At 40.4% G+C, this 25,556-nt stretch overlaps 1 protein-coding gene across 4 annotated transcripts in view; it reads right to left on the bottom strand.

Annotated features, from left to right (window-relative positions):
* The window catches only part of USP25 (ubiquitin specific peptidase 25), a 140,346-nt gene that overhangs the window by 21,128 nt on the left and 93,662 nt on the right, over positions 1-25,556 (bottom strand). For 2 of the 4 annotated variants that reach the window (XM_060172156.1, XM_060172158.1), the window contains 6 exons: positions 24,861-24,931; positions 23,391-23,619; positions 21,718-21,918; positions 12,839-12,978; positions 6,512-6,616; positions 3,586-3,681 (listed from right to left, as the gene is read on the bottom strand). In XM_060172156.1, the coding sequence (XP_060028139.1) occupies positions 3,586-3,681; positions 6,512-6,616; positions 12,839-12,978; positions 21,718-21,918; positions 23,391-23,619; positions 24,861-24,931 (842 nt within the window). The remainder of the gene's footprint in view (positions 1-3,585; positions 3,682-6,511; positions 6,617-12,838; positions 12,979-21,717; positions 21,919-23,390; positions 23,620-24,860; positions 24,932-25,556) is intronic. The other 2 variants (XM_060172157.1, XM_060172159.1) reach the window with 2 other exon arrangements.

The raw sequence follows: 25,556 nt of genomic DNA, 5'->3' as shown, positions 1-25,556 counted from the left end.
GAGAGACATGGAGAGAGGAGGGGAAGACAGAGAGGGGGAGAGAAAGACAGACACCTGCAGACCTGCTTCACCGCCTGTGAAGCGAGTCTCCCCTGCAGGTGGGGAGCCAGAACCCGGATCCTGACGTCAGTCCTTGCGCTTTGCGACACATGCAATTAACCTGCTGCATTACTGCCTGACTCCCTTGTGGTTTTGGTTTTAAGAACACAACATCCATGTGGCTGAATTACAAAATATTAAGAGTTAGGGGCCAGGTGGTGGTGCACCCCTGGTTGAGCGCACATGTTACAATGTGCAAGGACCTGGGTTCAAGCCCCCAGTCCCCACCTGCTCAGGGAAAGCATCACAAGAAGTGAAGGAGGGCTGCAGGTGTCTCTCTGTCTCTTTCCCTCTCTATCATCCCCTTCCTTCTCAATTTCTGGTTGTCTCTATCCAATAAATACAGATAAAAAATACCAAATATATCAAGAATCAACTTTTAAATAAAAAAAAGATGCCTGCATGCCTCTATAAACAAAAGAAAAAACAGAATAATCACACAAGTATTACAGGTGGTCATGACAGCAGTGACAAAGATGACCATTATTAGTTTCCATTTAAGTCACCAGTATCACTAGGTGATTACATTCTGTATACATGAGTCATTTAGTGAATTTCTAAAACTACATTACTAGTGATAAATTTCCAATTATTACCAGTTTATCCATACAAAAAAATAAACCACCCATATTCTTACACTAAAGACCTGACCATCTGCATACAAGTTCACACGCATATTCCTCAATTCTAGGTGGGAGAATATGTACATATATCTAGGCTTTGGAGATTTGCTTCTGCATCATGGTTAGATGGCAAACTGTAAAAGATAAACACACAGGTACAGAAAATATACAAAGGACGAGATGCAAAGTCATCTCTGGGGTGAAAAGTGCAAATGAGAGGCCCGGGAGGTAGTGTGATGATCAAGCTTTGGACTCTCAAGCATGAGGTCCTGAGTTCGATCCCCTGCAGCACATGTGCCAGAGTGATGTCTGAAAAAAAAAGAAAAAAGAAAAGTGCAAGTGAGCTCCAGATACTAGTTAGACGCCAGGGGTCAAAAGAAAAAGGGAGCACAGCCTGGAACAGAGTCTTGCGCTCCAAGAGCTGAACATCCACAGAGTACAGAATAAGAGACGTAAGCAACTAGTGGCAGTTTTAGAAGTAAGCCAGTGATACACACAGGAAACTGAGCTGACCCAAGAACAAGACAAGCAACTGCAAGAAGAAAAGTAAAAAGTAGTAAAAGTGCATTTACGACTTGTGTCAATTCTAAGTAACTATCTGGCAGTTCAGAGAATGATGACTTAAAAAAAAAATGACAGGGAGTCGGGCAGTAGTGCAGTGGGTTAAGCGCACGTGGCGCAAAGCGCAAGGACCCATGTAAGGATCCCGGTTCAAGCCCCGGCTCCCCACCTGTAGGGGAATCGCTTCACAGGCGGTGAAGCAGGTCTGCAGGTGTCTTTCTTTCTCTCCCCCTCTCTGTCTTCCCCTCCTCTCTCCATTTCTCTCTGTCCTATCTAACAATGACTACAACAACAATGGAAAACAACAAGGGCAACAAAAAGGGAAAATAAATAAATATTAAAAAAAAAATGACAAGATCTCACATATACTGTGAGTGTGGAAGCAATGGGGACTGTGGGGTTACAGGTGTCTTTGAGCTTAGGTGGAAGAGAAAGAGCATAGTATTGACATCCCCAAAGTGGTAAAATCATAAGTAATGTGCAACTTAAAAAAAAAAAAAAACCTACAAATATTCTGTTTAAATGTATGGAATGTCAAGATGGTTAGATAACAAACATAACTAAAATTCTAATGACTACCATTTGTAATAAGTATTTTTAGTTAGATATTATATATGTAGAAGTATAGATTTAATAAAAGTGAGACAACAATGACAGCCAACTTAAAAATAAAGACAATGGTACAACACAGGCTCTCCTAGGAAGGAGGATGAATCTTCAAACATAAATATTCTTTTATGGTTAGTATTGTTTATCTTTTTGACAAGACTCCTCGTAATGGAAAGCTAGGTGAGGCATTCATGTCAGAACTACTTTGCCAGAGTTTTTCCTTAAGCTCTGCCAGTCTTGCAGCCCAGGAATTCCGCAGTCCTGGTGATAGGCAGGTAACAAAGTTCTAGTGCTAACACATTCAAAGATATTTCTTGATATAAAGTTACTATGTGCAAGGCTTTGCTACAAGCAAAGGTGAAAATGGTCTATTGCCTCTCGATATGAATGATGGCAGAGTCCAGAAAACCAAGGGAGATTTTCAGATCGGAAGCATCATGAAAGAATTATGCAGTTGAATGTGGTTAACTACAGAGGTAATAAAAGGCTTTTTTTAAGAAAGAGACTTAAAAGACAGTAAGAATAAAAATGCAAGTGTGAAGATCTCAGCTTGATGATCTCACATGCCTTCCTGTAAAATAACTAGATCAAGATTTAATCATAAAGAGCTCATGAGTGGATGACAAGCATAGAAAGATAATAAATGAACAAATTACTTTAAAAACCAGAAGAAGAATTTCAGTCTACAATTACAATAATTAAATAATTAACTGTAATACAATTACAATCTCAAAGCACTGACCGAAGCATTACCAATGAGAGAGAAGTATAGTACAATCAGTAGGGATTCAACTCCTAATTTGCTTATCAGCATCCTCTATTCTCTTCAAATAAAATAAATCATTTAAAATCTCTGTGAACAAAACCAGGTACACAATTATCATAACTAAGGTGACATGCTTTGCTTACGCTGAGTTATCTGAATTAAAAAAAAAAAATCAGGGGCCGAGGAGACAGCATAATGGTTATGCAAAAGATTTTATAGCAAAGACTTTCATATGGGACTGGGTGGTGGCGCACCTGGTTAAACACACATATTACAGTGCGTAAGGACCTGGGTTTAAGCTCCCGGTTCCCACCTGCAGGGGGAAAGCTTTGCGAGTGGTGAGGCAGGGCTGCAGGTGTCTCTCTGTCTCTCCCTCCCTAATACCCTCTCTCTTGATTTCTGGCTGTGTCTATCCAATCAATCAATCAATCAATCAATATAATCATAATAATAATAAAATATTTTCATGCCTGAAGCTCCAAAATCCTGGCTTCAAGCCCCAACACCACCATAAACCAGAGATAAGCAGTGCTCTGCTAAAATAAATAGAAAAATATGACTCAAATTTAACAATATTTTAGTTTTTGCAAGATCATAAATGTTAATCAATTAATAAATTTCCTGGCATCTTTTCTAGAGAAAAGACAGAGTAATAAGGGATGTGTGATAGTATTCCCACTGGTGTTTATTTTTCTCTCTGTCGTTAAAAATAAATTTTAAAAAACCATTTAAGAAAAACAATCAGCACTAAAAACCCCAAAGTATCATCATCACATGGGTCAGGTTCTAAGGAAGGGAAACAGAAGCTGTACAGGAAACCAAACTTTAAGTCAAGGAAAACATCTTAAAAAGTTCAACAAAAAAAGAGAAGAAATACATAATAATGTACCTTACAAATAATGTACAAATAATGTACAAATAATGTACCTTAAAGAACCCAGCTTCAGAGCCACACCTGTCATACACACTCCTGGATTTACCTATCGCCATGATAATACCTTGCATGTCTGGCGTCATCATTATCTGCCACAAGGGATTTAAAGAGTTTTTGAACAGTTAACATGAAAAAAAAAAAAATCAAAAGTAATCTTTACAAGCAAAATGATCAAGTCCTGTTGTTCTTCAGTAGGAGTTAGTAAAACACGGCACTTCTCAAAGCAGAGGTGAGTGATTAGGCATGTCTCTAAATTATCCATACAGGGTGTACGTTCAGCTCATAAGTGCCTTTGTGCAAGGTTTTAAAAAAAAAAAAAAAGCCTCTTCTTTGAAGAATTGTAAAAGGGCAGTCCCCTTCTTGACAAATTCGAGAAAGAAGCTGCTGTCTGAAAAAAACATTTAGGGGAAAAGCGAGCCTCTTAATAAAAACAGGTGTCTCTCCTTTAAGGCTCGCAGAGCTCAGCCAGTGAAACTTCAGCTTCACTTCTGCCCACTGATGAGGTGACCCTGGATGCCTGTACCAGCAAAACGCCCACAAAAGTAGCCCCAAGCAGTAGCTCTGTGTCTCTGTGACTCAAAGGCAGAAGTCCCAAGGCACATGCACTCAAACTCTCACCTCCACATACTTTAAAAAGCAAACACAACACTGCCAACACAAAAAAACACTTGCAAGGAAGAGTGGTAAATGATTAACTGCAATTCTACCTCTTCAAATGCCAAGTCTCCATCGAAAACAACATTTTAATTAAAATCATGCCAGTTACCACAGGTTTTTTAAAAATATTTATTTATTCATTTTCCCTTTGTTTTTGCCCTTGTTGTTTTATTGTTGTAGTTATTATTGTTGTTGTTATTGATGTCTTTGTTGTAGGATAGGACAGAGAGAAATGGAGAGAGGAGGGGGAGATAGAGAGGGAAGAGAAAGGTAGACACCTGCAGACCTGCTTCACCGCTTGTGAACCGACTCCCCTACAGGTGGGGAGCCGAGGGCTTGAACCGGGATCCTCTCGCCGGTCATTGTGCTTTGCGCCACCTGCGTTTAACCGCTGTGCTACCGCCCGACTCCCTACCACAGGTTTTTAAGCATCAAACTCTTAATAAAAATATTTAGCTAGCACAACATACTGCTATTAAATACTAAATTATTTCTTTTCATAATCGCTTATTATTCTTAGCTGTTCAGTATCTGCCAAATTAAAAAAAAAACTCAAGGTACTACAAAGCTGCTATGTTAGAGCGAATCAAGAGATTAATATTCATTAACTCTGATTCATGAAAAACATTACTCATAGCATTCACTACACAACAGGTGCAGTGACTTGGAATACAGTTAACATTGTCTGCTCAGGAAATCCCGTCTCATATATATGTTTTCTTTCTTTTTTTTTCTTTATTCCCTTTTTTTTTTTTTTGCCCTTGTTGGTTCATTGTTGTTGTTATTGATGTCATAATCATTAGATAGGAGAGAAAGAAATGGAGAGAGGACGGGATGACAGAGAGGGGGAGAGAAAGACAGACACCTGCAGACCTGCTTCACCGCCTGTGAAGCGACTCCCCTGCAGGTGGGGAGCCGGGGGCTCGAACCAGGATCCTTACGCCGGTCCTTGCGCTTTGCGCCACTCGCGCTTAACCCACTGCGCCACCGCCTGACTCCCCATAAATGTTTTCTGCCCATGCTCTTTTGCTTATTTATACATTTACTTATTTACTTTTACACTGGCATGTTAACACCATTGCCTTTAGAGATCACTGATGTTGGAGAATAAGTCTTATATCCTAATTCAATTAGAATGTTGGACTAAGTCTGAAAAAAAGCTACTTGGAATATATAACACAATCAATTACGACCTATGCTCATAAAAAGTAACAAATGACAGAATACAATGCCTTCTGGACAGGGGCAGAGACAACCCAGTGCCACCATAAGCCAGAGCTGAGCAGTGCTCTGGTTTAAGAAAGAAACGAGAAAAAAAAAATTCTTTACTTTCCCTGAAATATGGAAAATATCAACTATGAGAATCTAAAAGTGGAAAAATGCCAGTAATTAGAGGAAAAGACAAATCACCTGTCACCAAATGCACTTTCATTAGGATGCCTCAGAAATATTTCATGAGAATCAAACAGTGAGTCCACATTGTTACAGAATCAGACAGCCGAGCGGTCGCAGTGAGGAGGTCACATCGCTAAGCCAGAGATGGAAGTGCGGACAGAGGACCCGGCGGGCATTCTGTGACAGGTGTTTCTTGGCTGGTTCACAGTCACGCAAAGACTGGAAGAGTAAAAGCCTCAAGTACTTGTTTGCAATAGTGCCATAGGAGTTATGTGCAAAATGATGGGGGGGGGGGGATATTGAAAGTCAAATAGGATGGGGGAAGAAAAAACAAGTGATTTAAAATTTTTTCTCCTTTCAGGATGGACAAACAGCTCAGGTGGATAGGTGTGCTGCTTTGCCACGTGCAGGACCCAGGTTCAAATCTGGTGTCCACCTCGTGGAAGCAAGTTTGAGCGTTGTGATCTTTTTTCACACACTCATTCTCTCTGCCCCTTTGTCTCGCTCTAAAAAAAGAAAAGGAATAAAAGTCCAAATAAATAAAAATAGTTATATCATCAAACCAACTATACTAGACTCTACCAACTTGAGAATCAGCTCGAGCCATGTCTGCATAAAAGCTGAACCCAATAAGTAAGACAACTTTTTTTTTTGGAAAGTTTTATATGTGCTCTACTTAAACTTACATCTAATATTCTAAGTTCTGTCAGCCTTCAGTGGAAGTGTGATCTCAGGTCACGGGTGCGAGCTACACATCATGCAACAATCTGCAGAGGTGTGAGAGTGCAAACATACGCCCAAACTATTTGCAGTAAGTAGCCAAAAGTAAGTCTGGAGAGCGCACACACACAACTGTGACAAAGGTACCTCGTCATCATAACCCCCCTCCTTCGTTTCAATCCTGAGTTCCCCTAGTTGAGGCACTGCCTCTACAACTTGCTGGCTAGGTGGCTGGCTTATGGCTTCAGGATTCTGCAGAAGAAAAATCATTAGTGTCAGCATCAGAAAGCAATGGAGGCACCAGAATTAAGGGCGGAGGCGCTATCATCTAAGTTCCTTGCATTTGTTTAGCTGCGAGAGAAAACCACGTAACATTGAACAGGAGGCAACACACTCACCACTCATACGAGCTCTACAACTTTACCGCACTTAACCAAGTGAAAATGGGTTCATGGGAACATTTCCGAACATGGAGAGTGAGGCGCTTTGTCATCTGTGTGACCCAGGGACCCGCCTGGCCCCTTCTGTGCTGGAAGGGGCTCCAGTGTTGTGGTCTCTCCCATTAGCAATCTGCCTCCTTGGCCTTGGCCTTGGCCACTTTCTATCTCTCTCTCTCTGAAAAAGTCACCTTGGACTAGAAGTCTCAGTGATAAATCACTAAAAAAAAAAAAAAAGAGTTCATTGAAAAACTGACAATGTCATTGTTGTAATAATTCTAATTCTTCTTCTTCTAGCATTTGCCCTTCTTCCGTAGCCAGTCAACAGCGTCAGGTTGAGCCTGATGTCAAGTTTCGAGACCTCCTTTGAATCTGGAGAGGTGGCAGTCGTTGACTATGTGGGTCATAGTCTGTCTGGAGCCGCAGGGGCAGTTCGGGTCGTCTCTGGCTCCCCAGCGATGGGACATAGCGGCGCACCGGCCATGGCCTGTTCGATAGCGATTGAGGAGGGCCCGATCATAACGTGCCAGGTCAAAGCCGGGTGGACGCTTGCAGGGTCTGTGATGAGGTGTTTGTTCTTGACCTCAGCTGACTGCCAACTCTGTTTCCAAGAGTCTGGAACAGAGAAGTTCAGTGTAGGCATAGGGGACCAAATTGGGTGAGGAGACGTCAAGCGTTGGACAGGGTGGGCGAAGATCTCCGCGTATATTGGCAGGTCCGGTCGAGCGTAGACGTGGGAAATGAACTTAGATGATGCCGCATCCCGACGAATATCTGGCGGGGCGATGTTGCTAAGAACTGGCAGCCATGGGACCGGGGTGGAACGGATGGTTCCAGAAATGATCCTCATGGAGGAATATAATTTGGAATCGACCAAGTGGACATGGGGGCTACGGAACCATCCTGGGGCACAGTATTCTGCAGTGGAATAGCATAATGCCAGAGAGGATGATCGCAGTGTGGAAGCGCTCGCGCCCCATGAGGAGCTGGCCAGTCTTGCAATGATGTGATTCCTCGCGCCCACCTTTGCTGCAGTTTTTATGAGATGTTCGTGAAATGACAGGGTGCGATCGAGAGTAACGCCGAGATAGACTGGCTGGGCTTCATGCCGGATTCTCGTATCGCCCAGCTGCACATGAAGCTCACGCGAGGCCGAGGCATGGTGTAGATGGAAAACATAATAAAAATCATAATAAAAAAGACCGACACGGTATCATTTTTAGAAATAGCTTTCTCCCCCCCTCACTTTACTGGGGGTGGGGTTTAATGGTTCGCAATACAGTCGTTGACACATAGATGTTACCTCTCCTATCCCCAAGCCAAGTGTCTGTACAACACTCTCCTCCGATACAGGTCCATTTTCCACTTTTCACTTTTCAGGAGAAAATGTCCTAAGGCAACATCAATTTTTTTTTTTTTTTTTTGTCTCCAGGGTTATCGCTGGGGCTCAGTGCCTACACTCCAAATCCACTGCTCCTGGAGGCCATTTTTCCCCTTTTGTTGCCCTTGCTGCTTATCACTGTTATTATTGTTGTTGTTGTTATTGTTACAGCTGTCGTTGTTGTTGGATAAGACAGCAACTGAAGAGGACAGGGAGACAGAGAGAGGGAGAGAAAGACACCTGCAGACCTGCTTCACAGTCTGGGACGTGAACCCCCCCCCGTAGGTGGGGGTCACCAGATCTTTGAGCTGGTTCTTGCGCTTCGTGCCTCGTGTGCTATGCCTGGAGGCCTCCCTAGCTACATCAAAATTTTCATACAAAGAATTTAAGGGTTCATTAAAGGGCATATGTAAATATTTGTCTTTTCCTGTTCTTGAAAGCTTTATACGCACACTTGGCAAAGTCTACATTTAAAAGGAATTAAGAATCTGTCAGTTAAAAGTTATAGAAGAATCAAAAGATTATAATAAGTTGATGAAAAGCCACTAAATACACGAGGTTTGTAAACAGTAGTCTCATCAACCGGTGTTCTGTATACACAGTTCCTTTGGCCTCTCACTGTGTGCCTACCTTTCAACTCCACTTCCACAGTCCCGACACGTGAAGGAAGGAACCCTACTGAAACGATGTAAGACAGCAGCGGGGATGGGAGAACACATTCAGCACCCAGCGAACATTTTATAGAGTTTATAACGTAGACCAGTGGCTTGTGTGCTATACAAAGTTAAGTGGCTAAAAGACGAAAAGTCAAAACTTAAATGTTGTATGTTACGGTAACTAAGCTACCAAAAAAAAAAAAAAAAAATCACAAACCTATAAAGAAAAGTATGAAAAAATAACAACTATCTACAGTGATTAACTGTGGGTAGTGGACCTTTACGTGATTCTTTGGACTGTACTGTTTCTTACATCTTTTGGGGGGATGGAAGGTTCCCAGCCTAGTTTTACACAAAGAGACCATCTCTTCTCTTCCTAGCAGACACAAGAGGGTCGCAATGTGCCTCCATTCTGCCCTTTTCTCTTCTTCCCTAGTCTTTTTTCTTTTTCTTTTTCTTTTCTTTTTTTCTTAAAGATTTTATTTATTTATTTATGAGAAAGAGAGGGGAGAGAGAGAAAGAACCAGACATCACTCTGGTACATGTGTTGCCAGGGATTGAACTCAGGACCTCATGCTTGAGAGTCTAGTGCCTCAGCCACTGCGCCACCTCCTGGACCACCCCTAGTCTTTTTCTTTGGTGCAGTATACCACCTGGAGTATACTGTTACATATATTCCCAATAAAAATATATATATTTAAAATTCAAAGCGGTTTTTTTTTTTAAGTATTTTATTTACTTATTATCAGATAGAGACAGAGAGAAACTGAGGGGGGAGAAATAGAGTGGGAGAGATACAGAGAGATGTCTGCAGCCCTGCTTCACCACTTGTGAAGCTTTTCCTCTGCAGGTGGGGACCTGGGGCTTGAACCTGGGTTCTTGGGCACTGTGCTATGTGTGCTCAGCCAGGTGGCCCCTCAAAGCACTTTTCTAAAAGTGAGTTATCTAAACATTTTGAGAGTACCTCTCTTATAGTTTCTATTAGTCTAAGTTTTTCAGGGAATTTTTAGGCTAAAATAGAATTTAATATATATTGCTTATGAAATGGCTAAGATAGAAGTAATAAGGAGTGAACGCAGCTACTTAGTGTCTGATACATGTCAGGCAGTTAAAATAAATGGACCCTAGTCCCCATAATCACTTCCATTTACAGAAAACCAAGGCTCAGAGAAATTAATCAACTCATTCAAGTTTGTTTAGTTAGGAAGAAATGAAGCTAGTATACAAAATATAAGCCTAATTCTAAAGTCTAAAGGCTTTTTACACTTATGTCTCTCTCTCTTTTTTTTTTTTTGCCACCAGGCTTAGGGCTGCATACTTGCATGACAAATCCGCCTCTCTTAAAGGCATTTCTCCCTCCCACCTGTCTCTTTTTATTTGATAAGACAGAGATAAATTGAGAGTAGTGGGTGAGACAGTATAAACAAAAAAGAGACAGAGACGTCTGCAGCACTGATTCAACATTGCTGAAGCTCCCCCTCTGCCCAGGGCTTATTCCCAGGTTCTTGTGCCTAATAACATGTGCATTTGACCTAACGCACCACTGCCTAGCCTCTGTAATCTAGCTTTTACTGTATGAATTTAAATGAAACTATCCTGTAGGTGGCTACCCTTAGCAACCAGTCGCTAGACCAAGAACCACAAGATGCTTCCAAGTGTTAAAATCAATTAGTCTAAGTTACGCCACAAACATACAATGGATCAACCATTAGTTCTAGTATGAACGATGAAAAATATTCATAATGTCAACATGAATTTAATGCCACTCTCTACTCTCCAGTAAAAATGAAGGAGTTGGCTGATAGATTTTAAGGTGATAAACATATATTAATAAACTAGGAAATCAAAATCTAAGTCCTGGTTAGCTGCAAATTTAAATCGCACATTATGAGTCAAACTGACACCAGCTAAAGGGTGACATTTACTATCACTGTTATGATGTAGGCCATCACACCTCACAGATAAAATCCTCCATAGCTAAGTCTCTTGCAATTTTTTTTTAACTGCCACCAAAGTTATCACTGGGGCTCCGGGTCAGCTCTACCCCCTGCTCCCACAGCCAGTGTTTCCTTGTATTTTTATTTCTGTTTTTGATAGGACAGACAGAAATTGAGAGAGGAGAGGGAAATAGAGAGGGAGAGAGAAAAACAGACACCTACAGGCCTGCTTGACCACTTGTGAAGATTCCCCACTGCAGGAGGGGAGTGGGGGGGCTCGAAACTGGTCCCCTAAACAAGCTATTATGTGTTTTTTCTATCAAAGCAAAAATATGTCTTCCTTTTACCTATTTTTCTCCCCCATCCACCTTCTATCAGTTCCTCTTCTATCAGTTCAAGGAGTGGACACTCCAGGTCCAGCAGCAAGGATCTAGCATTACCAAGCATTCCTCTCAAGTTGACTTACAGTCTCCGGTATCTGTAATTATTATTTCATTCATCAGAACATATATCTAGATGAAAAATCTAATGAACTGGACATTGTAGATAATGGAGGTCTTGTTACTGCAGACCAAATCCACTTACTAAGTTGAAGAAAGTGTACTGAAACTTTCTGTGTCTGATTCTTTTTTGTTTTCTGGAAGGGGAAATTGCACATACTGAACGAGCTTATCATGGAACTTCCATAACCAATCACAGACAAGAGTACACTAGCAATATGTTCAATTTATTGTTATGAAAAGATTTGACTGGGGCAAGATTATAATGACTGTTTTTGTAGGAGACTGTTGAAATAGTCACAATCCATTTTTAAGATAACTACCCAACTAATAATGACTAACCTGGGATACCTAGTATTGCATTGTTAAATACATCCTATAGAACAAGGAAAGTCAGACTTTTAATCACATTCTCCTGTCTGACTGTTACACTGAGACTTCCAAGACTATGCTTCCAAGACCGAATAGTAACAGAGACAGTAGGCAGCCCTGTTTTGTACCTGACCTAGGAGTTTATTTAGTATGATGTTGGCTGTTGGGTTGCTGCATATAGATTCTACCTCCTTTGCACTATCATGCTCTGTACCTGAAGGCATCATGTTGACTGAGGTAAGTCAGAAAAAGAAAGACCAATACCAAATAATCTCACTGATGGGGGGAGCTCCAGGATGAAGTAAGCAAGGCGGGAAAGCTGGGCTGACTGTGGTGGATGACATCAAAGCAAAGGACTTTGGGGAAGGAGGGAGAGGGATGGGATAAAGGGATGGGACCCTGTCATCCTAGACACCAATCAAGGGGAGATGAGAAGTTGTGTCTATGCGTTAAAGACTAGACTGGAAACCCTTAACCCAGCAATTTAAAAAACCACAATAAAATACAGCCTTTTTTTATTTGCCCCCACGGTTATTGCTGGGGCTCAGTGCCTGCACCACGAATCCACTGCTCCTGGAGGCTATTTTTTCCCATTTTGTTGCCTTTGTTGTTGTGCTTGTTGTAGTTATTATTGTTGTTGTTATTGATGTTGTTGTTGTTGGATAGGACAGAGAGAAATGGAGAGAGGAGGGGAAGACAGAGAGGGGGAGAGAAAGATAGGCACCTGCAGACCTGCTTCACCGCTTGCAAAGTGACCTCCTGCAGGTGGGGAGCCGGGGGCTCAAACCGCTCTGCGCCACGTGCGCTTAACCCGCTGTGCTACCACCCGACTCCCAAAATAAAGCTTTCTATCTTCAGTTATTTCAGTGTAACAAGACAAAAGTTGGAGGAGAGAAGGACAAGGGAAATAGTGCTGGCCTTTTACACTCCTCTTTTTAAGGACCAAGTCTAACTGGTTAATTAGGTGCATGATTTAGGAATTTCCATGATTCTCTCACCATAAGATATAAAGTTATTTTTCAAACAATTAAAAACAGGAGTTGAGTCCGGGAGTGAGCTGACAGCCTTAGTCACGTATCATCGTGTCCTGGCCCTGTCTCTCTGGTTCCCAGACAGCCCACTCTCTCATCACCCTGCTAGGTTATGGAATGAACATGACTGTGTTCCCAGAGCTAAAAGAAAAATTCTTACCGACTGTAAAACTGTTTCAGGATTTTTATCTTCAAGCTCACGTGATGCGTTGGCAATTATTCGAACTGTTTCTTCTTTTAAGTGCTTTGAGAAATCACTTCTTGATGGGTGTTCTAGATATTCTGGTTCTCCTGCCTGTGCTTCATGAGAAAAGAATCAATTGTATATCTAATATAAATCCCAGTGTTTCTAAGCTACAATGACTTTTACTATTTATTTCTATTGGAAGTTACATAATAATTAACTTCACTCTTCCATTTAATAGATATTATTTCTTTCAACAAATAGTACTTCTCTCAGAATTTACTAAAAGAAGAGAGAGAGAAAAATCAAACCAGAGATTAATTAATTCCTGAAGAAAGAACTCATATTTTTTGAAAGGATATTCATACAAAAAAAATTCTGCCATGATCACCACCAAAGTCCTATTGTAGAAAACCAGCAACAATCTACCCAGGGTGAAGGGGAAGAGAACTGAAGGTGCAACAATCTTCCTCATTTTTTTTTCTTTTTTTCCCTCTTGCTTATCACTGGGGCTCAGTGCCAGCACTATGAATGCAATATTCCTCGTGCTCATGTTTCTTTTTTTTTTATTGGATATGACAGGGAAAATTGGACAGACGAGTGGGAAATAGGAAGAGAGACAGAGAGACACTTGCAGACCTGCTTCACCTTTTGTGAAGCGACCCCCCTGCAGGTGGGAAGCCTGGGTCTTGAACCAGGATCCTTGTAGGGATCCTTGCGCTTCCTACTATGTGCACTTAACCCGATGTGCTACCACCCGGTCCCTCTTAATCAATCTTCCAGAGAGATTGTTTTTCTAGCCACAGCCTTTTTTTTTCACACTTACTTGACAAAATCCTAACTATGGCTGAACCTGATTGTTTTACCTTTTCTGAACTGTCATTATTGAGTATTGACAAAGAAAAAAAAAAGATAGTTTGGTAAATTAGTGCTGATATATATTACAGATTCCAAACACTACCACTGTAAATTAGAGTGCTTCGCAGATACATTATAGGCCTCTGCTAATCTCTTCAAGGTCATTTGATGTTCTTTGCACTTGGATTAAAAACAAAAACCAGACAATAGCGCTTATTCAGCTGACTCTGAAGAGGAGATTTACATTCAAATGTCTGAGTCTTTTCTTTCCTTCCTCTGTACATTTTGCCCCTCGCTCCTCCTACGCAGTGACTTCTCTATGTCCTTGCTTTAATAATTCTTGTGGAATCACTCCTGAAGATAATATCTAGAGCTGGGCTCCTCGGTCCTGGCACTATTCACATTTTAGTTCACATTCATCTCTGGTACAGAGTGTTGCTCTCTGTGCCCGGGCATCTGGTGTCACCAGTATTCTCCAAGGTCACTTTCCCAAGGTGTGACGACTAAAAATATCTCCAGTCTTGTCAAACAGACCTTGGGGGACAAACTGAAGTCAAAGCCCATGGTGCTAGAGGAACTGGTCCTTTCTATTCAGTACGGCGGAAATATCGCAGAAGTATCTGTTTGCTATCTAACCCTCTGCTAAATGACAGAGGGCTCAGAAGCAGAGATGCGCCACTTCCCTTTTGTAGTGTTTTTCTTTCAGCATCTAGCAGGCGACAACTTAGTGGAGCAAAGGAAATAAATAAGACAGTGAGAGGAGAAGAGACATAAGATACATATCCTGGAGCAGAGGTGGGAACACACTTGGCACAGAGTACTGGAGTCTGTCTGTAGGGAGACAGAAGACAGAATAATGGTTCTGCAAGAAGCCTTTCATGCCTGAGCCACCAAAGGTTCAATCCCCAGCACCACCGTGATACATCAGAGCTGAGTCGTGCTCTGGTAAAAAGAGAAAGAAAAACGAAAGAAGGAGAAACAACAACAAAAAACAAGCATTACTGGGATCGAGCTCCCACTCCCCAACTTCAGGGGGGAAAGTTTCACTAAGGCTGCAACACCTGCGGCAGGTACATTTCTCTCTGTCTTTCTCTCTCTCCTTCTCCAGTTCTGCCTCTCGTCCTCTATTAGGAAGAAAGGAGGGGTGCAAGAGGCAGCCAGGAATGGTGCTGGAGTCATGCAGGCAGTCAGCTCCCCCTACAACATGTTCAACAATGTGACTGAGGTTAGTTCAGCCAGTCTGTTCAACTCAGCTGTCTGTAACAGGACTACCGCTACTCTTGTTCTCTCCAGTATTTCGAACAGGACTGAAACTGAAATGTTACTTTTAAAATAATTTAATTTCAGCATACAAGGTCCTTCATTTATCCTGAGAATGAATGAATGAGGGAATCATCTGTGTGCCAGGCACTGGGATTCTAACCAATGGCCATGTGTGGACAAAGCAATGAATCGTTTCCCCTATGTGGAAAGCCACTCATCAACGAATAATAAATACATATGAGTAGTGCTATATTACAAGAGTACCTTTTGGGAATAAGACGGAGGTTGAACAATTTACATGTGGGGTATAAGTTAAACCTGCTAAACAACAGTGGATCAAGTTTGCCAGGTGAAACAAAGAAGATACAGCAAGAGATGATGTAAGGAGGGCCAAAATCTGCAAGAGATTTTCAACAGCCCCTGGGTTTTGAGGCTAAAAGTTATAACAAATAAATATTTAGGTGGGGCAGATAGCATAGTGGTTACACAAAGAGACTCATGCCTTGAGGCTCCAAGGTTCCAGGTTCAATTTTTTTGTACCACCATAAGCTAGAGCTGAACCTTGCTTTGGTAAATAAGGTTTTAAATAAAATGGCAAGATAGGAAGTTAAAAAATTCTTAAGAATGAATCAGAGAAGAAACGTAAAACTGTAAGTCAATGAAGGTACCAGAAAATATTAAAGGAAAATTAGAGGGAGAATAATAAAAACAAGCATGACAAAAGACAAACGCTAAATGAAGCTAAGGGTCCCCAATTTCTGTATTTCCTAACTTTGGGGGGGTTCTTTCATGGCATCTAGGAGAGTGGACAAAGAAGATCTCAGACTACATTTCCATCTCAATGGGGCTTCTGTTTTTGGAAGGCTACACAACAGGCAGCTTGTATCAGCAAGTTCAGGGCTTAACAGCAATGTTAGGGCTTAATTTACCATTTTGATAAACTGTACTCGTCATTTTTTTTTTGTCTCTTTAACTGTAAAAAAAACAAAATGCCACTGGCTTTTAATAGTTTGTGAGTTTTATGCAACGAAAGAAATTTGATCTAAGGTAAATAACTCACAAAGAAAAAAATCCCTTAGGAGCAAAGAAGCATTTCTGTCTGATTAACATAGTAAAACAGGTAAGCCTTAAGGTTTCCAGTCACTGGAGGATTAAGTCCATATTTTCTATGAAAAGTGATTTTGTCTAAATGTAATTTCCTTTAAAAATTATTCCAAATGTACACATTTTCCAAAAAAACGTATTCGAGTGGTGGTGAGCCTGTAAAAATATGTGCTGAGAAACTTAAACTCCACTCTTTTCCAGTACCACATTAAGTATGGAAATATAAGGGGGAAATTAACAAAAGACGTCCACTTTAAGGGAATCCAGTAAAATCAGATAAATATAAACAAGCGGAGATCCCAATAAAACCCTGAAAGTCTGTTATCTATTATGACACAAAATACTAAACGTACTGACACACACAAGGCATCTAAAAGCACTGTGGACATCATGTAGGTACTTGAGCTGACGCTGCATCTTAAGAAATGTTACTTCTAGAAGAAATGCCAACTTAGCAGAGCACTGAAGGATTTTCAAAGATGATCTTCAAGAGGAGAAAAAAAAAACAGGAAGAAGCAGTCAATTAATCATGCACAGGCAATAATACAAGGACAGGTAACATTCTTGATATTTAGCAGTCCTTCCACTGATAAGCAAGTCCGTAGACACAGACATGATTTTGGCATTGAAAAATAGATTGGAATTAGGAGGAGGAGGGGAAAAGTGATCGTTGCTGAAGAGAGGGACTCAAAAAGACAATGAGAGTTTATTCCAGACATGAGCATTGAGGAAGAATCTGTTAGGTGAAGTAAGGGAGACATAGGAGGTCTTGGAAGATAAAATGAGACAGAATAGAGGACTGTCATTTAAAAAAAAAAAATCTTTTAAACCAGAGAAAAGAAAATAAAACTGATTGAAACAAATAACTAAAAATGAGAAAAATAGACATGCATACAATTTTTATATTGCTTTCTTTTCTAGTTAGGGCACAACAAATAATATTTCATAGACATTTAGGCAATTGATGGTAAAAACAACAGTAGAGCAAAAAGTTAAGTTTTTTTTTCTACATGAACAAACAAACCTGAGATTGGTTTACCTTGTCACCCTACAGAAACTTCACGACTGATGACCTATACACAAAATACTAAGCTTTGACCTTTATGCTTTTTATACTAACTGGTCCCCTAATTGAACATATTGAGAAGGCTTCAACTTAACAGATGATTATTGTAAAACATTGCTGTATTATTATAATTGTTGTTATTTTTTATGCTCTCGGGGGCTTCACCACTGCCAGATGACTTTTTAAAATAGAGAAAAAGACAGAGGTAAAGACATGATTGTACTGAAGTTCCCTTCAGTGAGTGTGGTGGGGGCGAGGCTTGAACCTGGGCTGTGCACTCTTTCTCTGTCTCTCACAACTTTCCCCTCCCCTCTCAGTTCCTCTCTGTCCTATCAATTAAAGTAATAATAAAGAGAAAATGTTGGGTCTTTTATATAATAGCCCAACAAACAAAGCCCCTATATTATGAGCTTGGAAAAAGGCTAAAGAAATCTCTTATGTGGAGGCTACCCACCCAAACACCATATTAAAGCACTCATAGTTCAAGTAGATGAGGGTGAGACGGCGTACGGATCCTGGTTCGAGCCCCTGGCTCCCCACCTGCAGGGGAGTCGCTTCACAGGCGGTGAAGCAGGTCTGCAGGTGTCTATCTTTCTCTCCCCCTCTCTGTCTTCCCCTCCTCTCTCGATTGCTCTCTGGCCTATCCAACAACGACAACAGCAGTAACAACAATAAAACAACAAAAGGGAATAAATAAATATATACAAAAGGAAAAAAAAATCCATGTGATTTAAAAAAAAAAATTAAGTGAAGAACAACATAGGCAAACTTCCTCTTGGGGCAAATTTTAGGAAATGGTTTGGAAAGTATAGACATGAAATCACAAAGAGATGGAATTGGCCCAAACTGAGAGAAGCTATAAAATAGTCCCCACATTGCAGTGAACCCAGAAACCTCTTGGTATCTCCTAAGCTTTCCATTGCCAAATAATGTGGACAAAGTCACCACCATAAGACAATACTAGCACTGCTGTGAGCCCACAGCCTCATCTCTCTAAACAATGGTTTCTGACACTGAGGAAGAAGACCTAGTCTTCTGTAATGGCGGAGTTCACCACAGACCGCGACAACCAGGCATACTGTACTGTATTCCAGTCAGCAAAGCACTGGCCACCTTTTGTGATAAAGCATCATCTTGATCTCTTCAAATGTTTGAACCAATGCCTCTTCAGATCAAGACCCAGGTCTCAACTCTTGCCTTGATGTGAAAACAAGTTATAAGTTTCACATCTGGACAGGTCACCTGTGCGCCTGCATCAAAACCATACTGTTCATACTAAGAAATCTCACACCGAGAACAAATCTTTCCATTGTTCAAATGACAATGTTAAACCCAAAATCAAGGGGAAAGTGCTGTGTGGAAAATCTTGTCTATAAAAGACAAAATTTCTGACATGCTCCAAGAAACAAAAGCAAAGGACTGGAAGGTGGCTCAACAGATAGATACATGCTTTACCACATGGGTGGTTATAGGTGCAAATCCTGACATGGGACAGGACCGGAGAGACTGCATACGGGAGAAGTAAAAAGACAAATTTCAGTCCTGGGACTCGGAAGTCCCAGCTTCAATCTCCAACCACCATAAGCCAGAGATCCTCCCTCTCTCTCATTAATATGTAGGCCATGCATGGCCATGCAGGCCATCTATCCCCTTTTTTTTTTTTAAATTAATTTTGTGTATTTCTTATAGGCAGCCAGAAATCAAGAAGGAAGGGGGCTGATAGAGATGGAGAAAGACAGAAAGACACTTGGAGCCCTATTTACCACTTGTGAGGCTTTCCCCTCTGCAGGGGGAGACCGGGCGCTTGAACCCAGGTCCTTGTGCACTGTACACTGTAGCGTGTGCACTCAGCCAGGTGTGCCTTACATACACACACACACACACACACCAGCACCACGACACAACCATCACTATGTGGACCAAAGCATCTGCTTTGGTATCTCTCCCTCCCTTTCTTCTCTCAGAAATTAAATACGTCAAAGTAAAAACAAAACAGAAGCTGTAAATTAAAGTCACCTTAAAGGACACACTCAATTACAAAAAAAAAAATACAAATGAGTTTAAGAAAAATATGTGCACTTAATTACTCTCTCTTCTCATTTCCCCAACTACTAAAAAAATGTAGCACCTTTTCTTAACAAATAATGTGATGATAACATTAACTATCGATTGTCTTTTTGAACCCTAAGACAGCAGGAACCTCACATCTCCACTATAGAACCCCTACTTCCCCCAGTCCTGGAACCCTTGGATAGGGCCCACTTTCCCGTACGCCTCTCCCAATCCAAACCAAATAATATTGCATCCGCCGATCACAACCTAACCAACGCAACAATTGCCACCTCAACATGCTTCACCTCAGACTGTGTCCAGAGACTTCACGTGTGGAATGACAACCCTTCAACTTCATTACTCGGGTGAGACCTTTCCTTTTATAGTACACTCTAATTTCATCTCAGGTGGTTCACTTTCTAACAAAGTCCCATAATCTAGATATACACCAGTTTCTGTGAGAGAGAGCTTATGTGCACATGTATCCATAAACTACTGCAAAATATATACCTGAAAGCAGGATTACACTAGAGTTTGCAGTGAGTACCTCCCTAACACTTCCTCTCCACTATTCCAAGCTTGGGATCCATGATTGCTCAACAAATTGTTTGGCTTCATATGTTAACTCTCTTTTCAATCACCAGGTTCCAGATGCCACCAGGATGCTGGCTAGGCTTCCCTGGATTGAAGACCCCACCAATGTGTCCTGGAGCTCAGCTTCCCCAGAGACCCACCCTACTAGGGAAAGAGAGAGGCAGACTGGGAGTATGGACTGACCAGTCAACGCCCATGTTCAGCAGGGAAGCAATTACAGAAGCCAGACCTCCTACCTTCTGCAACCCTCAACGACCCTGGGTCCATGCTCCCAGAGGGCTAGAGAATGGGAAAGCTACCATGGGAGGGGGTGGGTTATGGGGATTGGGTGGTGGGAATTGTGTGGAGTTGTACCCCTCCTACCTTATGTTTTTGTTCACTAATCCTTTCTTAAATAAAAAATTTAAAAAAAAAAAGAAAAAAAAGATATTTATTCATTATTGGATAAAGACAGAGAGAAATGCTCTCCTCTCGAGAAGGGAAGATAGAGAGGGAGAGAGACAGAGAGACACCTGCAGCCCTGCTTTACCACTTGTAAAGCTTCCCCCATGCAGGTGGGGACCAGGGGTTTGAACCCAGGTCCTGTGCACTGTAATGTGAGGCACTTTTTCTATAGTATAAAAAAATACCACTATGGGGTGGGGGAGATAGCATAATAGTTATGCAAAGAGACTGTCATGCCTGAGGGTCCGAAGTCCCAGGTTCAATCCCTCACACCACCATAAGCCAGAGCTAAGAAGTGCTCTGGTGAAAAAAAAAAAAAAGAAAAGAAAAAGAAAAAAAAAAAAAAAACTATGAATATATCCACAATTAAATAATGATAAGTTAAGACAAAGATCAAAAGACATTTTATTTTAACTTTGCTAGAACAAATTTTCTTATTTTGTATGGCATCTACTCTAAATATTTTAATATTTAATTTTAAGATAATAATGTGTTTCAGAATACTTTTAATATTTGTATTTTTACATGTATTTGTAAGTCACTGAAATATACATAATATTTGGTTTAAACTCATTTTGTTTTATTCTAAAAAGCCCTCATATTAATATTGCTATTTAAGTATCGCAGTTTTTTGTGTATCTACACATCAAAAATATTATTTTGCTCAAATATGAAATTAACAGCTTATTTTCTTAGTAGCTTTATTAAAGTGATTAAAAATAACTTTCTGGTTTCATAATGTTTCCAAGTTTCCTCCAAAAAGGTCTAAACAATGAAAGGGAGCTGCACTGGAGGGATACTTAGCATATAATCTTATTTAACTTAAAACACATACAGGTGTGTATACAATGTTTCCTGTCAAAGGAGTAGGCCAATTATTCTCTATGAATGACAAAATTTCTTTTTTTACTGGCTTCTTAACAAAGTAAGATGTCTATAGTGAGCAAGTCATAATAAATGACACTATACCGTGCTTAACATTTTCCTTTCTTTCTTCTTTCTTTCTTTCTTTCTTTCTTCCCTTCTTTCTCTTTTATGAGAGATATACAGAGACACAGAAAGCAATCAGAACACTGTTCAGCTCTGGCTGATGGTGGTGGCTGGGGATTGAAACTCTGGACTCAGATCCTTGGGCATGAAAAGTTGTCAGCGTTATGCTATATCCCCAGCCTCTGCTTAGCTTAATGAAATTATGCCTATGTGTCAATGACTAGTGACTGCCCTGGACAGCATGAATGTAACAAATAAAAAGAAGCAAAATTCAACCAGACACTCCCTCCAAAAGACCACAGAAAGACTATCATTTGCTATATAATTTATACCAAATTCCATGACTTGTATTTTGTCTTTCAATTTTATTTACAATGAAATAAATTGATTCTTCAGATTTCCAATAAAGACCAGACTTATTAAAGCATAAGAATAAATGACACTGCTAAGAAAGTACCGAAGAACTTAATAGAAATGAACTAACCGGTTTTCCCAGAAGACTCTAATTCTCTCAGTTTCTGAGATGCTAAAAGTTTTTCTTGCAAGGCCTTCTGGGTTAGCTGTGCACCCCATTCTTCCAGTTCTTTCTCAAATCGCTTGTTGTCTTCCTCAACAAAATCTCTTAAATCCGGTGGCAATGTTTCTATTCCAACAAGGGCCTGCCCCGTTTCTTTATTAAACTCCTCTGAAAATCACATTTTAAAACTAATGTGAAATTAAAGATCAAATGAACAGTGAAATTTCCAAGCAGAATGCATTTCAAGTGGGTTGTAAAGTATGAATGTCTACCATCTGGCAAACTTCTACGACTTAAAAAAGCAACATCAACGGGAAGTGTCTGATAGTTCGTGATAGTTAAAGCTCCTTGTTTATATTTGTGATCTTAGTAGAAGAAAAGCAGAACAAGATCCAAAACCCAGACTGTGTGTTCCTTACACATTGCTATAACACTCTTGGTATTACAAAACAAACAAACAAAAAAGTGTTTACTTATGAAGCAAGACACCACAAAATGAAAATAACTCATAACCTTAAGGAGCTAAGAGTAAAACTCAACTTTTCTTCACAAGCTGTAGTGTGGAGTTTTAAAAACTCATCAGTCTAAAGACACATCAACAATAGTTTCGATCCCCAGCAGAGGTCTAATGCTAGAAAACCACTCTCTCTGGGAGATAAGGAGAAATATGCCAGGACATTACATCTGAATCGATCTTGACAGATAAGAAGTCAGACAGAAGAAATAAATGTTACTGACAGAAATAAAAAAAGAACATAAAAATAAAAAAGTGTGAAGTAGGCCAGAGTAAGCAAAAGGCAAAAAAAAAAAATCAGTTTTAGTAATTATATAAAGTTAGAAATGAATGATGATGGGTGACAGAGGCTAGACAAAGGCCAGAAAATAGAAGCTTTTTATGTTTACATGAGTCAGGATGTCACAATATCTAGTCAGTATAGAGGGCTCATCAAAAGTAAGCTAGGTCTATAATTTTGTAACAGTTACAAAGCAGTTGAGAGTTAACTTTGAGTACAAAGTAAATTTTAAGTCTGGGTCACAATGCTCCAGTTTTCTCCCTTAAAATAACCCAATAGCACTTGCTAGTCATATTCAACATTCTAAGTTAATGACATTTGTCTACTCATTTCAAAGACCAGAGTTATATAAATATATTCCTACTCATTTAAAAAACATATAACTCCCCTGGGTCAGTGAGAGAACTTATCTGGGAAAAGTGTCTGCTAGACCACGAGGATGCCCAGGTTCAAGGCCACAGTCCTCTCAACACCACAGTAATTTTCAGTGCTGTGGTATCTCTCCCCCCCACTTCATTTTTTTTTTAAATCTTTATTTATATATTGTATAAAGACATCCAGAAATCGAAAAGGAAGCTGATGATAAAAAAAAAAAAAATAGAGAGACGGAGAGACATCTGTAGCCCTGCTTCACCATTCACAAAGCTTTCCCCCTGCAGGTGGGGACCGGGGCCTTGAACCTGGGTCCTTGCACATTGCAACACCTGTGTTCCATAAGGTGTGCCACCACTCGTCGTCCCCTTCCCCTTTCTATCTGAGCCCAGAGCAGTGATGACTAGGTAACCACACAAAATAAAAATACATGTGATGCGTGCATAAATAAACGTGTACATTCCATATCCGTACCTTGTATTAAGAACTGCGCCTTATCATCTATATACATTAAGCAGTATGCACTAGCATTTCGATAACCACCGAAGGAGTCTCGAACTAGTTCTTCCCACGAAGACTTTGTCACAGCAATATCATTATACTTCATCCACCTGTTTTCATGATGATCAAAGATGTACGCCCAGTAGTGCCCAGCATTCGCTTGTCCTTCGTGAACTAAAACAGCATGCAAGCGGTAAGGGACCTAGGGACGAAAAAAGACAAGAGTCCAACTCCAGTTACACAGTCTACTCCACAGCAGGTCAGGAAACTCAAACGTGTTTTCAGTTGATCTGCCATGAAATACCAGCATCATATAGATTGGTTAGAGACAGAGAGAAGCAGAGGGGAGGGGCAGGCAGACAGACAGACAGACAGCGTGTAAAAGTGCTATCCTGCTCATGAATGACTCTACCCCTCCCTCCCCTGCCCCTGCCCCTGCCCCTGATGGTGGAGGTCACAGGCCTGAACCCAAGTCCTTGTGCACTGTAACACCAGCACTGTCTGGCCCAAAACCACACATGCTTTTTAACAACTGAAAATGGATTGGGGTTAATTTATGAAAAGTTAAATCTGTAAGATAAAACACAGGAGGTGGACAAAAGCTATAGATAGGTAAGGACAGATAAAGATATTAAATAAGGGGACGCTTTTCAGAAACTGAAAATGTATCATCTATCTAATTATTGACCCAGGTATTTATTTTAATTAAGGAACTCATGACAAAACTGACTGACATATATAACACGTGATTTATCTGAATCTTCATAACTATAAATTGGAGGCTGGCTTAGCAAGATGGATTATCTAGTATCTAGCCCAAGTCACAATGTAGCTGAGTTTTACATTTTCCTCCAAAATTTTAATATCTGGAAACAACTATATTATTTCCTCCATAGAATTTTTCTAATGCTGAGTTATTTGGGGATTTTACTGTAAGATACTTTTTAAAGTAAACAATAAGTGCAGCACAAAATTCAATTGAATAGGGAAAGTTCTAATCTGGACCTACTAGGTTATAGCCAGCCATTTTTTTTTTAATTTCTTAAATTTATTTTTATTTTTTATATTTATTTTCCCTTTTGTTACCCTTGTAGTTTTTCATTGTTGTTGTAATTATTATTGTTGTTGTTACTGATGTTGTCGTTGTTAGATAGGACAGAGAGAAATGGAGAGAGGAGGGGAAGACAGAGAGAGAGGGAGAGAAAGACAGACACCTGCAGACCTGCTTCACCGCCTGTGAAGCGACTCCCCTGCAGGTGGGGAGCCGGGGGCTCCTTACACCAGTCCTTGCGCTTTGCACCACGTGCGCTTAACCTGCTGCGCTACCCCCTGACTCCCCTATATCCAGCAATTTTACAGTAATGCCTGTAAGGAGTATTACATTAAAATTAAGATAATAAAATGTGTTCATGTTAATAATTCATATGAGCTCAAACAACTTACTTGGATCATAGATTTGTCAGAGTACATTAGTTCAATTGTTCGATGGATCCTGGATATACTTTCTTGCAAATCTAAGGGTAGAAGACATCATTCCTTGGATAAAATTAAGCATATTACTACGGAAACACTGAAACATTGAAATTTGTTGAATAAGAAAGTTTTCTCATCAGGTTATTAAAAACATTACTATGTAAGTTTCTGTATAAAATGAAACAAGATCTCAATAAAACATATAATACACACTAATAAAAAAACAGTTCATTTACAAAAATATCAAAAAAATGTGCAAAACCAGAAAGAAAAAAAAAACTTTCAAGCATAAAGTTACAGCAGCAAAACTCAAAATTCATGTCACAGGATTGCAGATGTGAACTGGCCAGAAGCAAGCTCAATTCTGCTTCAATCTGTGAGGTGGGAAATTGTTCACCCACCGGCCAGTCCGCATTTTTCCAAAGGACATTCTATCTATTTGCTTCTTACGGACACAACTAGGGATAACTGTGCGAATCAAGCCTGGCCTCCTCAACCTCTGCCTCCTGCCATACACCCACACCCCACACCTTAGCCACTGTTTCTAGGAACATTTTCAATCTGCTCACTTTGTTTCCTCAGCATCACTATCTTTGTGTCCAAAGTTACTTCATTTCCAGCCTTCTGAAAGTCATCTTATCAAGCACAGGGCCACAGCACAGTCCC

This window comes from Erinaceus europaeus, chromosome 14, assembly GCF_950295315.1.
Source record: "Erinaceus europaeus chromosome 14, mEriEur2.1, whole genome shotgun sequence".
NCBI classification, from domain to species: Eukaryota; Metazoa; Chordata; class Mammalia; order Eulipotyphla; family Erinaceidae; genus Erinaceus; species Erinaceus europaeus.
This window is presented reverse-complemented; position numbering and strand designations above follow the sequence as displayed.